The sequence below is a fragment of the Pteronotus mesoamericanus genome, unplaced genomic scaffold, assembly GCF_021234165.1.
Source record: "Pteronotus mesoamericanus isolate MK-2021 breed Mesoamerican mustached bat unplaced genomic scaffold, CSHL_Meso_final contig_121, whole genome shotgun sequence".
NCBI classification, from domain to species: Eukaryota; Metazoa; Chordata; class Mammalia; order Chiroptera; family Mormoopidae; genus Pteronotus; species Pteronotus mesoamericanus.
The window spans coordinates 2,313,588-2,328,163 of record NW_026555046.1 but is presented as its reverse complement, the minus strand read 5'-3'; the positions used below and the strand labels follow the sequence as shown (position 1 = coordinate 2,328,163).

At 45.1% G+C, this 14,576-nt stretch overlaps 1 protein-coding gene across 1 annotated transcript in view; it reads right to left on the bottom strand.

The window, feature by feature from the left end:
• Positions 1-9,017, bottom strand: part of FER1L5 (fer-1 like family member 5) — a 48,026-nt gene extending 39,009 nt beyond the window's left edge. Inside the window, exons 1-9 of the mRNA XM_054585662.1 lie at positions 8,933-9,017; positions 7,335-7,387; positions 6,641-6,732; positions 5,827-5,935; positions 4,656-4,710; positions 4,107-4,216; positions 2,118-2,246; positions 1,387-1,449; positions 386-436 (exon numbers count right to left, since the gene is read on the bottom strand). Of these exons, the coding sequence (XP_054441637.1) occupies positions 386-436; positions 1,387-1,449; positions 2,118-2,246; positions 4,107-4,216; positions 4,656-4,710; positions 5,827-5,935; positions 6,641-6,732; positions 7,335-7,387; positions 8,933-9,017 (747 nt within the window). The remainder of the gene's footprint in view (positions 1-385; positions 437-1,386; positions 1,450-2,117; positions 2,247-4,106; positions 4,217-4,655; positions 4,711-5,826; positions 5,936-6,640; positions 6,733-7,334; positions 7,388-8,932) is intronic.
• Positions 9,018-14,576: the final 5,559 nt, after the last annotated feature.

Sequence of the window (14,576 nt, the reverse complement as noted above, 5' to 3'; positions counted from 1 at the left end):
GAAGCAAGGTTTGTCACGGGTTCCCCAACAATTAGTTTGGTCTTTTTGGGTGTTCTGCTTCCATTTTCTTGAAACAGAGGCTTGAACTGTGTCTATTATATTATAAATGTGGAGACTTCAACAAGACATCGAGCACTTTTATGAATATTACACATTTTAATCCTCTCGACAACCCTGTGGTTGAGTAAGTTATTGTCTTCATTTTACAGATGAGGAAGTAGAGGCTCAGAACACTTGTCTAAGTCACTCAGTTGGTAGGTGGATCCAAATCTGGGTCTTTCTGCATGAAAATTCAAGTCCTTTCCCCAGGACTTGGGCGTGGAGCCCAGGGTGGTTGAGTCTCTATGACCAGTTCCCCAAACCTCCTTCTTTCCCCAGTACTCACTTGGAACCTCCCGATCTCTGCATTGTATCTCATCACTGAGGAATTCATCACCTGTGGGGGGATTCCCAGAAAGAGTTCAGTTGTTCACAGCCTAGTTCCCTGACCCACACAGGCACATTAAGAATTCTCCAGAGTTTACTCCACGCTTCCTAATGGCCCATTCCAAACCCCCACGTAGGTTTTCTCCTTTAATTCTCAGAGAAACTCTCTGAGGTTCAGGTTTTTTAGTTCAATTTTTCTGATGAGAAAACTGATTAAAGAGGCCAATTCACTTGGTCAGCCCAAAGGTCAACACAAAGCCAAGTGTTGCACTCAACTTTCTCATGGCCTGCTGTCCTGGTAGTTACATATGTGCCTGTGTTCTCACAAATGTGGGAACTCTTTGAGGGAGACACCTCCTCCTTCTCCTCAGCCCTGGACACATAGGAGGCAAATAATAAACACATGCTCACTACTGTTACTGGGTTCCCTCTGGTACAAGAATGCAATGTGCCATGTCAAGGGGACATTAGAAGGGTCCTCTGGCACATGGGAGGAGACTGCTTTGTTCACCTCAGTGTCCAGGTCAGTGCCTAGCAGCTGGCATTCCGTATTTGTTTTTTGTTTAAAAAACTGTTTTTAATTTATTGATTTTAGAGAGAGAGGAGGAAGGAGAGAGAGATAAAGAAACATCAATTTATCGTTTCACTTATGGATGCATTCACTGGTTAATTCTTGTATGTGCCCTGACCGGAAACTGAACAAGCAATCTTGGCACATCGTGACAATGCTCTAACCAGCTGAGCTACCCAGCCAGGGCAACATTCCATATTTGTTGAATGAATGCATGAATGTGGGTCTGGGTTGCCATGAGTGAAGAAGGTGGTGGAGATGCTGCCTTGGGGTCAGAAAGACCATATGAAGTGACTCTGGCTCTAAGGGTGTGGCTGGGAGGAAAGCTAAAGGGCTTCCTAGAAATGAGGCGGGACAGGAGAGTGGGCCCATCTTGTCTGGTTCTTCACCTGGATTAAGATGGTGTCATCGAAGAACTTTGCAGGAACCTCATGGAAATTCTGGAAAAAGATCTGAAGGACAGGATAGGGGTGGGAGTAGACAATATTTCTTCTACCATTTGACCCAGTGACTCAATAAGCCCAAAGCCTCAGAGTGGTGGGATTCTTCCCATCATTTGCCCATTTCAATAACTCTCAGCTTATCCTGCTCTCACGCTCCTCCTCAGGAAGCAGAGGCCTGCCAGGTTCCTTGAGGGTTTTCTGCCTAGATAAAGGGCAGAGATAGGGGATTCCCAGAAAACTTGTCATGAGCAGCTCAAGGCCCAGCTAGTCACCTTGGGATAGAAACTGGAGCTTGTATCCTTCTAGATTGCGCTGTCAGTCTGCTCTTTGCTGCAGCCCAGATTTCCCTTCCCAAATGCAAACCTAACTCTGTCACTCTCCTGCTTCAGTCCCTGCATGGCTTTCAAGTGCCAGCCATGACAGGCCCCAGTGCATTTTGCAGGCTCCCCTCCCCATGCCTATAGTTCTATCAATAATTCCTGCAAATTATCCATCTGTATCCCCAGTGCCAAACACAGTGCTCTACCCTATAAAGGTGCTCAGTAAATGCTTGTGAAACACATAAAGACACCCTAGTCAAGAAGCAAGCTGCTTGCCTGCCTGCAGAAAATGCCCAGCCCAACTAGGCCACATGGCAAAAGTGTCCCATTCAGCCCTGAAGATCATGTGTGGCCCACCTCATTGAAGAAAGGGTTGTTTCCCATTTTGGTCCGAGTGTAGTACTGCTTGCCTCCAATGACTACCTTCACCACTGGCTTGAGGTTGTTGCCCATGAGCTGGCGGGCTTCAAACACCTTCACTTGGACCTACCGGCAACAAAACGAGACCCTGATATCGGGGACCTTGGATCCCCTTCTTTCACAAGGACTCTCTCTGAAAGAACAAAATGGGATGATGAGAAACATATACTGTGGATAGAATGAGAGCCCACATGGAAAAGGCTGGCAGGAGCTGGATCGACCTGCCTAGAGACAAGCCTGGGTATGACCTCGGCCTTGTTTCTTTCTGGGAACTGTCACCTCTACTGCTTCGCCCTTTTCATCTAGTGCGGACTTAGTTTTTCTTCTCCACTGGTATGGGTTTGCTACTTAAGAAAAAAAAGTCTGTTTTCGTGTGTTGATTTTTATCTATAATCTTTTTAAGGAATTGAAAATTCTAAAGTTCCATGCAATTGCATCTATAATCTGTGGTATAATCTCTGATTTGTGATTTCTTCTGCTGCTTTTATGTATATACTTTACCAAAACTCAGTAAAGGGACTGTGACATATGAGCCTAGAATTAGAAGGCAGGAGGGAGAAGAGCAACTTGGAGCCCATAAGATCCAGTCTGGCTGAGCCCAAGGGAGAAGGAAATAGCAATGGCAGTGGTGAGCAGGACATAGTCATGGGAGCTTGCCATCTGACTATGGGTAGTAAATAGCATATAGCACTCCCAGACCAGGCCATGGGTCCAGTCATTCTCCATGAGGCCTCCAGTGTCTCCATCAAGTCCAGAGGCCCTTCAGAGACTGACACACATACAGCTACCTAAGCAGCAGACAAGAATGGACCAAACCAGCCTCACAGCCCTCATGTCGGCATTTTGTCCTAACCACTACGACATAGGAAGGGGAGTGACATAGGCACACTGACCTTCTATCCTGTGGTAAACTAGCCTGGTGAAAAAGGATGGGGCAGAGAGGGAAGGTATTTCCAAGGCAGCATGCACAAAGGCCTGGTGGCTAGAGAGAGGCTTGAAAATGGGGGCTGTGAATGGTCCAGAATGTTAGTAAAGGGTGGAGAGTGGCAGGGGCAAGGGAGAGGGTGGCTCAGAGGGGCAAGGCTTGGTGTATCTAGGGCCTGGGAAGCCATTGTAAGGAGTTTGGCTTTTGTCTGGAGACATTGGAGTGTTCTTACTTTTAAGGACGGCTTTAAGCATGTGTGTGCATGGCAAGAACGATGTCTCTGAAAGACCACTTTGACTGAAGAATGGACAAGAGAGAGAGCTGGAAGCCTCTAGGTTGGGAGGAACCTATCAAGGTGGTCCATGGAAGTGATGGCTCAAGCCAAGGAATGGAAGTGGCAATGGAGAAGTGGAAGCAGTCAGGTGATGTTAAGAGTTGGCCTTGGCTGGTAGCTGGATGCAGGGGGTGGGGTGAGGAAGAGGAGCAGACAAAGATGACTCTGAACCTCCTGAACAAGTGGTACTCTGAGGGAGGCAAAACCATGGCGGAAATGTTAGGTCACAGGCTAGAGACTGGAGGGAAGTTGGGGGTTCCAGAATTCACAGTGGAACCATGAACCTTCCCATAGATCTCAAATTTTCCCCAGCATCTCCCATATGGCTAATTTAACCTTGCATGTGGCTAGCCTTGTGTTATCAAGAATCTCATGGACTCCTACAGGCAGGGCCCAGGACTTTGGCTCTGTCTCCTTGGCCCCTGCCAGGACCTGCTGGTGCACAGCCAGCAGCACCTCTTATGGCCCCACTGAGGCAGTCTTTAGCTTCAGCTATGTGCACAAGTCCCCGCATAGTGGCCCCTGGACTACAGGGATGCAGTGAGAACCTGTAGCCTGTCTGAAGCTCTAAGACTCTGCCATGACCTTGTGAAGAGGTGGGGATAACCTGGGAACACTGTGAGGTGTCAGGCAAATTACGTAAGCTTTCTACCTGGAAGGTCCTCACCTGAAAGTGCTGAGGTTTTGAAGACAGCTCTTTGTGTGCAGCATAGCTGGGAACCATCAATTTCTGCTGGGCTACTTCTTGTGCAGTTATGCCCAGGAGGTCTTTATCCCCTAGGGAAACACAGTCCAGGGTGAGCTCTCAGAGGCTGGGGCTCAGGACATTTTGAAGCGTTTCCTCCATTTTATCATTCTATCCCTTGACGAAAAAACATGGCCAAGACCTGATAGGGGCACATGTCTGCCCAGAACATTTCATGGGCCCCCTCTACCCTTAGTAACCCTAGTTTCTACTCTCCACACATGTGGGCTCTCGGAAATGGTCATCCTTATCTCCCTCTGCCACCCATTGGAGTTTGCATGTCTAGAGATGACAAATGGACATGTAAAGGTAACAGACAGCCTCAACTAAGCGTCTGGAGATCTGGCTTCTAGACCTTAACCTGATCACAATCCTTCTATAGCCCTCAAGGGTTGGGTCTTGATGGTCCCAGAATGCCCAACCAGTTATGCTTGGGGAAAGAAAGGGGGTAAGTTCCATGAAAAGATATACCTGTCTTCTCAATATCCTGGGTGGTCATATGGGCCACATGAAGGGTGATAGAGCACTACAAGGCAAAGAGAGGGGAGCTATAAGCCAGACTGTGCAATCCTTGACCAAGTCACAGCACAGGAATCCAGCCCAGACTGGTGGGTTCATCCTCAGTTCTCCTGGGTGGAGTGATACTGGCCATATTGCAAGGCCATACCATGGGGGCCTGTGCAGTCTAGGGTGCAGGGAGATTATAAACTGGTGGTTATAAACTCAGATACTGAATAGACAAATGGACAATGGCCAGAGCATATATGAAAACAGAACGTGGGCCCAAACTCTGCAGCACTCAGCCCAGGAAACCAACTTACAGTAACCAGACCAGGAAGCCAGTGTTTGTAAATTAGACTTACAGGAAGTCAGAACACCAGCCCTAGCAACAATCCAGGAAACAAACAATAATGATTAGCCCCAAATGGCCAGAACTTGATTAATAACTGCAACTTCCCTCATTTTTGTTCCCACTTACATCTTAGGACCAACCGCAGAAAGCTAAATGTGCACCTTACCCAATCACATAGGATGCCTAGCTTCTAGTAAGATCACTTACAGTTTCTCCAGGCCAACAGCCTCCTATCCGTACATATCTGAGCCTTCCCTTTTTTCTGCTATAGAGTTTTCCCTCTCCTCTGCCTGCCTTTGAGTCTCTGCCAAAACCAAGTGATGGTGGCCAACTCCTTTGCTATAGCCAATTCTGAATATATAACCTTTGCTGGTTTTCATTTGGTTGGTCTTTGCTTGTTTTCACACACTTTAATCACCTCCTCTGTGAAGCCTTCCATGACATCCCAAGAAGAATCATTCATTCTCTCTTGACCTCAGTGACCTAGCTCTTTTCACCCTTGTACACATGTGGACTTATCAGTGTGAGTGGTGCCTACTCCAATAGACTGTGGGCTTCATTCACTATAGTATTCCAGGCTAGCATCCAGTGAATGATCAACCAAATAGTCTAAAGGCATGTGTGGGTGGAAGTATGGGGAAGTCAGGAAGGCGATGGCAGTGTGAAGGGGCCCCGGAGGACAAGACGTGCTCTTTCTGGGTGAGTTCACAGGCCTTTGCTGGAGCAGAGTAGCCTAGTTTCTCTGGCTGTCCCCAGTCCTCCAACAACACTTCCTGGGACCCAACTCACATCTGTGGGCTTCATGGAATGGTTGAGTAGGACCAGATCCTTCACAAAAAGGACCTCTCTGGGTTTTTTCACCAAGGGCTTCAGCAGTATTGTTGCTAGGCCAATGAACCTGGGGAAATGAGAAGCAGCCTGAGCCAGAAGAAGGGGTGTCCTTCCCTGTCTCAACCAGGACTTTATGTGGAGAGAGTTTTCTCTCCTAGAGGCTGTGTTGTCCACAGAGGGGCTGAAGGAAGAACACAGTGATGGGGAGTATCCACCAGAGGATGCAGAGCTCTTGAGTCTATGGTAATTGACTTTGGGGCTCCATGGGCAGTGAGCGCCCCAATTACTGGCTCTGCTTGCCCAGCCCCTTTCCTCTGAAAGGCCACCATCATCCTGAATGGAAACTGCCCAGTTACAGCTGATTTGACCGGGGGTGGGGATGAGGGGATACCTGACCTAAATTGGGCCAGATTCTTTCATCCTAGGAATTTTGATCTAGGACACCATAGCTTCCATCTCAGTGGATGTCAGTCTCAGATGAATGGGGCCTTGATGGGAAGCAGGATAGGCAAAGAGAAGCAGAGATTTGAGAGTTCTGTGGCTCCAGAAGAGACAGAACTGCTCCTGGGCCTCTAGGTTCCTAGTTCTAGTTGATCAGCATTTCTAGTCTCACTACCCTTCCACAAGTGCCTGCTGCCCGCCCTGCCCCCCTTTTTTCAGTAGCTGGCTGGGTTCTGGTCTTTGGGTTTGAGTTATGGATTAGAGACAGGAGATGCAGCATTTGCTGTAGCTTTGGTCAGAGTCAGGCTCCTCTTGCCTCTTTCCATCTCACCTTTCTTTCTTTATTGCGCCCAAGTCCCGGAGGATGACTTGCAAGAATGAGTCATTCTGTAGGGGGCGGTTCCAGAGGTGCCAGATAAGGGTCTGTGGAGGTACAGAGAGATCAGCATCCCTCCTCTACCTTCCTCTTCCCACCCTTGTAGGAAATGAGGAAAGATGCAGACAATGGGCCAGCTCTGTGTTTCTCTTGAATTGAGGAAACTCCTTCAAGTCTAATTTCCTCAGAGGATGGGATGGCATTTGCTACCTTTCACCAAGGTGCCAGGCATCCTACCTGGGCCCCCACAGCTTGAACAGCAGTATTGTGGGCATGTTAGTTTAAAGGTTTGGGGACCAAGGGGTGGAGTGGTGGGGTATATATGAATGGAAAGTGAGAAGGGATCCTGCACAGGGAGCCCTGTCTCTGCTTCAGGTTTCTTGGGATATCAGGATGGCCAGGTCAGTCAAGATGAACCATACCGTGGTCCATACCCAGAGTGGGGGAGAAGGGTCAGGGCAGTGATGGGCAGATGTGGCTGCTGCAGCCCTCACACCTTCACAGCCTTGTCAGCTCAGAGGCTACTCCCAGACAAAGACGCCCAGCCCTGGGAAAAGCTTGCGAGGCTTCATGTTTTCTCCCTAGACTTCTGAGTATGGTCTGACCTATGCCTTGCTATGTGGTGCCAGGCTTGCCTGGTTCATCTTACCTCGTTCCATGTGGGGTTATTTCCTTCCACCTCACGAGTTTTCTTCTTGATGTCTGCAAAGACACCAAGGGTCTGGCAGTGATGACAGGAAATATTTCAAAGTCTAGGCTCGAGTTGGGTAAAGAAAGACGGGAAGCTCTGAGAAAACACCAAGCCTATAGAGGCAGGTGTGACATAGCACTGATTCCTTCTTCTTCAGGGGGTTTCAAAATTTCTCACTTTTTATAAGAGAATCACCCCACATGGCAGATAATGTTTTGTGCTTGTTTCCTTTTCTTCCTGAGTGTATAGTTTCCAGCCATCATGCAGCCAGTTGGTGCCATGTGACTTGGTCTGGCCGAAGGGGCATGGGAGGGACATTCACCACTGCCAGGCCTGGCTCCTAAAATCTCCCTTGAGATTCTCCATTCTCTTTCTTCCCACTCCCCAAATCCACACTCAGGATATGCTGACAGGGTGGCGCCAGGGGGACTTGGCAGGCTCAGGAATCAAGCAGCTGGTCTCTAAACCATTCAGGAGAGCTGCCTGACCAGTGCCATCCATTGCATGGGATAAACTCTTATTGTGTTTTGGCACTGAGATATAATGGTTTATTTATTCTCAGAGCAAAGCCTAGTGTACCTGAAGAGACATCTCAAAATATCTATAATGAGTTAAAAGCTCTTTATCCACTAAAATCCTCCTCCTCCAGAAATATCTTAACAGAGAACAGTCTGTAGCCCTGCAAAGAACCACTAAATTGCTTAATTACTTAGAGATTCTTCCCAAGGAAAGACTGTGTGTGTGTGTGTGTGTGTGTGTGTGTGTGTGAGAGAGAGAGAGAGAGAGAGAGAGAGAGGAGAGACCAGGAATAAAATGGAAGGAATTGCATATGTGACTTGTGTCTCTTATGGAAAGCACCTGGAAAACCTCGTTTGCCTGTAGCTACCTTCGCATGCTCTCCACCAACAGATGGTTTATTTTTCCTTCTCTTCTTCCCTTTTGATATCAACTCTTAGTTATGAAGATATACTTAATCTCTTTCCTTTTCTTGTAAACCCTTTAACATCTTCCCTCTCCACTTTTCTTGGACTTTTTACCTTATCTATAAAAAAATGGAAACAATAAAACTTGCCTCATTTGTCTCATGTAATTGTTGTGAAGAGCAAAAATCATATTTATGAAAATATAAATTGTTGATTGTAAAAGTAATTAATGTTGGGAAATTACTAGAAGTTGTAGAAAGAATTGTACATATATTAATTATCTTTTAAAATCTTCACAGTCATCCTATAAAGCAGGTACTTTTTTTCTTTAAACCTGAATTTGTGGCACAGCCCTAGTTCATAGGATCTTGAGATTAATAATTTGAGAAAAGCATTAGTCTTCTCTTTTTCCCATAAACATGCCCTGGAAAAAATGGGAAGCAGAAATGTTATAATAAAAGAAATAATAGCAATTAAGACGATAACTTTTGAAAGACCAGAAGGTATATGCCTCAGCTTTCTGTCAGATAGCGCATTCTTCACATAATAGGGTGCCATTAATCTTATTTTTTTTCATTGAATACATGCTACCTCTTGGGATAACTATCTTCCATCCAGGACCCTGTGGCTCACCTCTGAAGTAGACAGACACACAGGGTCTGGGTGGGGGAGTTAGGGGTGGATTAATCTTTGCTGACTCCACAACAAGCTGCAGCATGTCGGCGACCTTCTTCCCTCTGAAGCTTCCTTCTTGGAGCACCTTGGTCCAAGTCTTCTCCCAGGGCTCATGAGGCTAGTGGAGCCCTGAGTCTGTTGCTTAGCAATCAAGATGATGTCACAGAGGTGGGTGTTTCCTGGTTCTGGGAAGGAATGAAGGGGAATGAGAGGAAGAATAAATCAGAATATGAAGCATGGGGCTTGAGGTGACTGGGTCCCTAGAAACAAAACAATATGGCTGCTTCTTATTTCCTCTTTCTGAAACCAAACCCAAGTTTGGCTGCCTGTCACAATGAAAGTCAAACTTGTGAGACAGGTGCTGGTGAGAAGGAAAGAGATTTATTCAAGTGCTGGCCACCTGAGAAGATGGGGGACTTATGTCCTCAAAAACCCATCTTCACATCTCAGTGCAGGCAGAGGTTCTTAAAAGGAAGGAGAGGGAAAACAGAACAAAGAGATCAAGGGGAGGGGGCTGAGTCATGACAAGTGTTGCTCAGTGGGTTAAGAGTCATCCCACAAACCAAAAGGTCACTAGTTTTGTTCCTGGTCAGGGAACATGTATGGGTTGCACGGCCCTCGTTGGAGGCATGCAGGGCAACCAATCAATGTTTCTTTTGCACTTTGATTGATGATTCTCTCTTTCTCCCTCTCTTCCCCTCTATCTAAAAATAAGTAAATAAAGTCCTTTAAAAAGGGTGGGAGGAGGGGTTGAAAAATTCTCTATGTGCAGACCAGCACAGTCCATTCCAATAAGGACATTGAAACTGGTCAAGCAATGGACTGGTGTGCATCATTCTGATTTTACGTCATTCTGGTTTTATGATTGAAGGTCAGCAAATCTTCCAGAGCTAGGATAATGGAAGGTCAGAGTCTGTATCTTTTCAAGTTAGTTCTTACACAAACATGCTTCTGTATCTATAAGCTACATATTAGTCAGAGTTAGCACTCAGAGAAACAATGTCAAAAGAATGGTTGGGGTGGGTTACAATTCCCTACTGTTAAATTTCTTTTCTCTTTCTCTTTTATTCTTGCTATCCTTCTGATTTCAAAATCCAATATATGAGTAATATTTTCCCTTTAAACAAACAAGTTACCTGGAGTTAACTGTTACCAAAGTCATACAATTTAGATAAGAAAATAAGAGAAGTGAGGCAATCTGAGAAAAGGAATACAAAAAATAAAAGACAATTTCAGTGATATTTTAGAAGTCTTGCCTAATGTGCAAGCAAACATTTAAGTCTTCTTTTTTCTGAAGGAAATGTAAGTTCAGATATGAGTTTCTCTTTAAGAAAAGAAATAAGCTTCTTAATTAATAAGCTCTTATGCCCTCTGGGTTTGTAAAGCTTTAAAAAAATCTCAACACCATTGCAATTTTGCTGTGACATCTTGACTGCTCTCCAGGTCTCTAGGCACAAGGGCAAAGTTGGATCACTTGCTCTGTCATCACAGGAAGGCTTTTTCTACTTGAAAATTATATGTTACATCTTATCCAATGATTAGTGTGAAAATTAATGCATGTTTAAAGAATACATATGAGTTGATGAAACTATTCGAGCCTTGGCAGGTCTATACGTCTTCATTCTGTCCTTGCGCTTGATTGATGATCTGGCTGAATATAACAGTCAGGATGGACTCTCTTACGCTGAGAAGACAAACCAACCCAGAATCTCAGTGGCTCAAACCAATAAAGCCTTTAAAAAAATAGCAGCATTACTGAGCTATAATTCAGACACCATAAATTCTGCCTTTTAAGCTATATAATTCAGGTAGTATATTCACAAGGTTGTGCAACTATTCTCATCTCATCACCCTTAAAAGAAACCTTGTATCTGTTAGCAGTCACTCCTAATTTCTCCCTTTCCATAACCCATAGAAACCATGAATCCCTTTTTTTGCCTCTATAGATTTGTTGATTCTGGATATTTCATACACATGGACACATACAATATATGGTCTTTCTGGTAGGCTTCCTTCACTTAATGTAATATTTTCAAACTTCATCCATGTTGTGTGTTTTTTTAAAAAAATATTTTATTTACCTATTTTTAGAGAAGGGAAGGGAGGGAGAAAGAGAGGGAGGGAAACATCAGTGTATGGTTGCATATTACGTGCCCCGAACCAGGGACCCAGCCTGTAAACCTGGCATATGCCCCGGACTGGGAATCGGACCAGTGACTCTTTGGTTCTCGGGCTGGCTCTCAATCCACTGAGCCACACCAGCCAGGGCCAAACTTCATCCATGTTGTAACATATACCAACTTCATTACTTCTTATAGCTTAACAAGTCCATTGTATAAACATACCATATTTTGTTTATCCATTCATCAGCTGAGGGACATTTAGGTTGTTAACACTTTTTGGTCATTATGAGTGATGCTGCTCTGATATACTTGGATATATGTTTTCAATTATCTTGAGCACACACTTAAGAGTGGAATTGCTGGGACATATGGTAACTCTATGTTTGATTTTTGAGGCACTGCCAGACTGTTTTCCAAAGTGACTGCATCATTTATAACCCAACCAGTGGCATATGAAGATTTTAATTTCTCCACATACTTGCCAGCACTTTTTATCTTTTCTTGTTGTTGTTGATTTTTTAGCCATCTTAGAGGGTGTGAAGTGGTAAAGATTTATTTTTCATCTTGAACTATGTCTCACATTGTTGTCAATCAGTCATCAATCGGTCAAAACAGAAACCATCTACTATGTCCTGAACTATGTTCTGTGAAGGATACAAAGAATCCCTGACTTGGAGGATTTCTGTTCTCTTTACAAAGCCAAGAGGAAAGTTAACACAGACCAGTCTATGGTCAGTACCAAAAATTTTTTTTTAAATTAATTACTATTGATTAGAGAGAGAGAAAGAGAGGAAGGGAGAGGGAGAAAGAGCACTGATTTATTGTTCCACTTATTTGTGCATTTATTGATTGCTTCTTGTATGTGCCCTGACCGGGGATCAAACCCACAACCTTGTGGTATCCGGATGGTGATTTGACCAACTGACCTACCCAGTCAGGGCCAGTACCAAAATTCTTACTGGGACATCTAAGGCCCTGCAGGCTCTGGCCTAAGTCTGTCTTTCCAACTTCGTCTCTCTTCACTGCTCCACTCACTCACCACTGCTTCCTAGATACACTTTTCTGATCACCTCCCTCTTTTCTTTTTCTTTTCTTTTTTCTTTTTTCTTTTTTTTTAATGTTATCAAGCTTCTTTCTACGGTAGAGCCTTTGTCTTTGTTCCTTCTCCTGGAGAGCTTCTCTCCCACCTTCGACCTTGTTACTTCATTCCCCTCTTTTGGTTCCAGCTTCAATGTCACCTTCACAGGGACACCTTACCCGCCACCCAAGCCAAGGCCAGATTACTGTTCTACTCGCTCTCACGACCTTGAACTTTTCCTTATTGCAATAGGAGTTGCAAGGGATTAAATGCCCGGGTTCTGGAGCCACACTGCCTGGGTACCAGTTCTGCCTTTGATACAAACTAGCTGTGTGACCTTGGGCAAGATACTTCACATCTCTGGACATGACTATAATAGAACCTAGTAGTTGAAAAGGTTAAATGAAGTAAATAATTTATGTCACTTAGAGCTTATTTGGCATTCTCTAAATGTCAGACCTTACTATCACAATTATAAATTAAACAATTATTTATGTAGATTATAAAGAAGTATGTTTTGTCAACACTATATCCTTAGCACCTAGCACAGTACTTATCACATAGTGAGAATTCAAGAAATATTTGTGAATAAATGAAGGCAAAGCGTATCTAACAGGATATCAGAGTAAAGAGAGGCAATGTGGAGAAGAGCTGGCCAACTCTAATCTATTGGATGTCTTGGATGGAGAAAATGATTGAGAAGTTGCATCTAGGTTTAGAGGGAGAGTGGGTTGTTAGTAATTAATCATGTCTGCCTTGGGCACAGGTAAAGAAAAGCTTCAGGACAAGTACGACAGTTTTAACATCCCCACTATAGATAAGACCTTTTGTCATGTTGGAAATAGTCTAAAATTGTGAAGTGAAAATTTGCCTTTCTCTCCTCTGCCCAACCTGACTCTCACCCCCCACCTTTCCTGTAGACAATCAGGACTCCCTGTGGCATTGCGCAAGCTGTCTGGAGGACCGTGTCACTTCCTTTGGGTTAGTCTCTTCACCCTATTTCCGTCAGCATTACAAGTCATTAGTCTCACTCCTGCCCTGGTAGGGCAACCAAAATGAACCCATCCACTAATCACCCTAAAATGATGGACTTGACCCCTGATGGTGTTTTCCATCCCAGGGACACCTGCATTTAACTCGAGCCCAGGGATGTTGTGTGAGCGTATGTGTGTGCAGGGGTGGGTGATGAATCAAATCTCCCAGGGGCCAAGGAGCCCAGTGTGGCTGCCCAGAGGGAGGGCATACACAGACTCTATGCCTGCCATCCCAGAAGGTGAGTCCAGTGCTGCCACAGACTCCAATTTTTCAAGAGAATTGGAAGTCTGCATCTTTATGTGAAATCTCCCAAACTTAAAATGTTTGCAGATAAATAAAATTTTATGAAAGTAATGTGAAGACCAAAGAAATGGTGTTGGGGAGTATGTGGCCCATTTGCTATCTTTGCATGGGCCTCACCAACCTTCCTAGTCCCTCTGCAATGGCCTGGTCCCACTGAGCCAGCCGCAGGTGACTTCTCTTTCACGAATGACCACCCGAATTCCCTCATCAGGAAATCTGTCTTCTTCTGGAACACTCTAAGGTCCCTCATGGTGATTACCACTTAAGTCTATTTGTGTTCTTTCCAGGTACCGTTATTATCCTGTTTCAACAGCACTCTGGATAAATGTTTTTCTTTTTCTTTTATTTATTTATTTTTAAAAGTTTGTTTATTTATTTGTTTGTTTATTTATTTATTTGAGAGAGGTGAAGGAAGTGTAAAAGACAAGGGAGAAACATCTCTGTCAGAGAGATACATCGATCTGTTGCTTCTCAAATATGCCAGGACGAACCAGCATCCCCAGGCACGTTCCCTGACCGGGAATCAAGCCAGTGACCTTTTGATTTGTGGGACAATGCCCAACCACCTAAGCCACGCCAGTCAGGGCCTTTTATTTATGTTTAATAGGCTTTTTTTTTTTTTTTTTTTTTTAGCAGTTTAAAGCTCACAGGAATTTTTATCGTTCTATTTACTTTCATCGTGGTTGTTTCTCGGGAGTAAAATTCCTGACGAGCCCATTCAGGGGTCCTAATCTGGCAGAGGTGACAGGCGTGGGAACATCACGGTGCGGGCTGGAGGACTGGGGCTGCACGGCCCAGTCTCCTCCTTGGTCCTAGCACTGCAGCTGAAAGTGCAGGAGGCAGATCCCCGGACTCGGCGCTGACCTGCCTCCCAGATTCCCGCATTCCCGATTCTCCGCTTCCCTACTTTATGGCAGGTCAGCGCCGAGTCCGGGGATCCAGACTCCCCGCAGGGTCATCCACTCCGGGTTTTACCGCTTCCCACCCGCCCTTCCCAGGTTATTGACCGCTTCCGCGTTTTGCTTGGAGCCTGAGAGCCGGGCGTAGGGGCGTTAACGCGCAC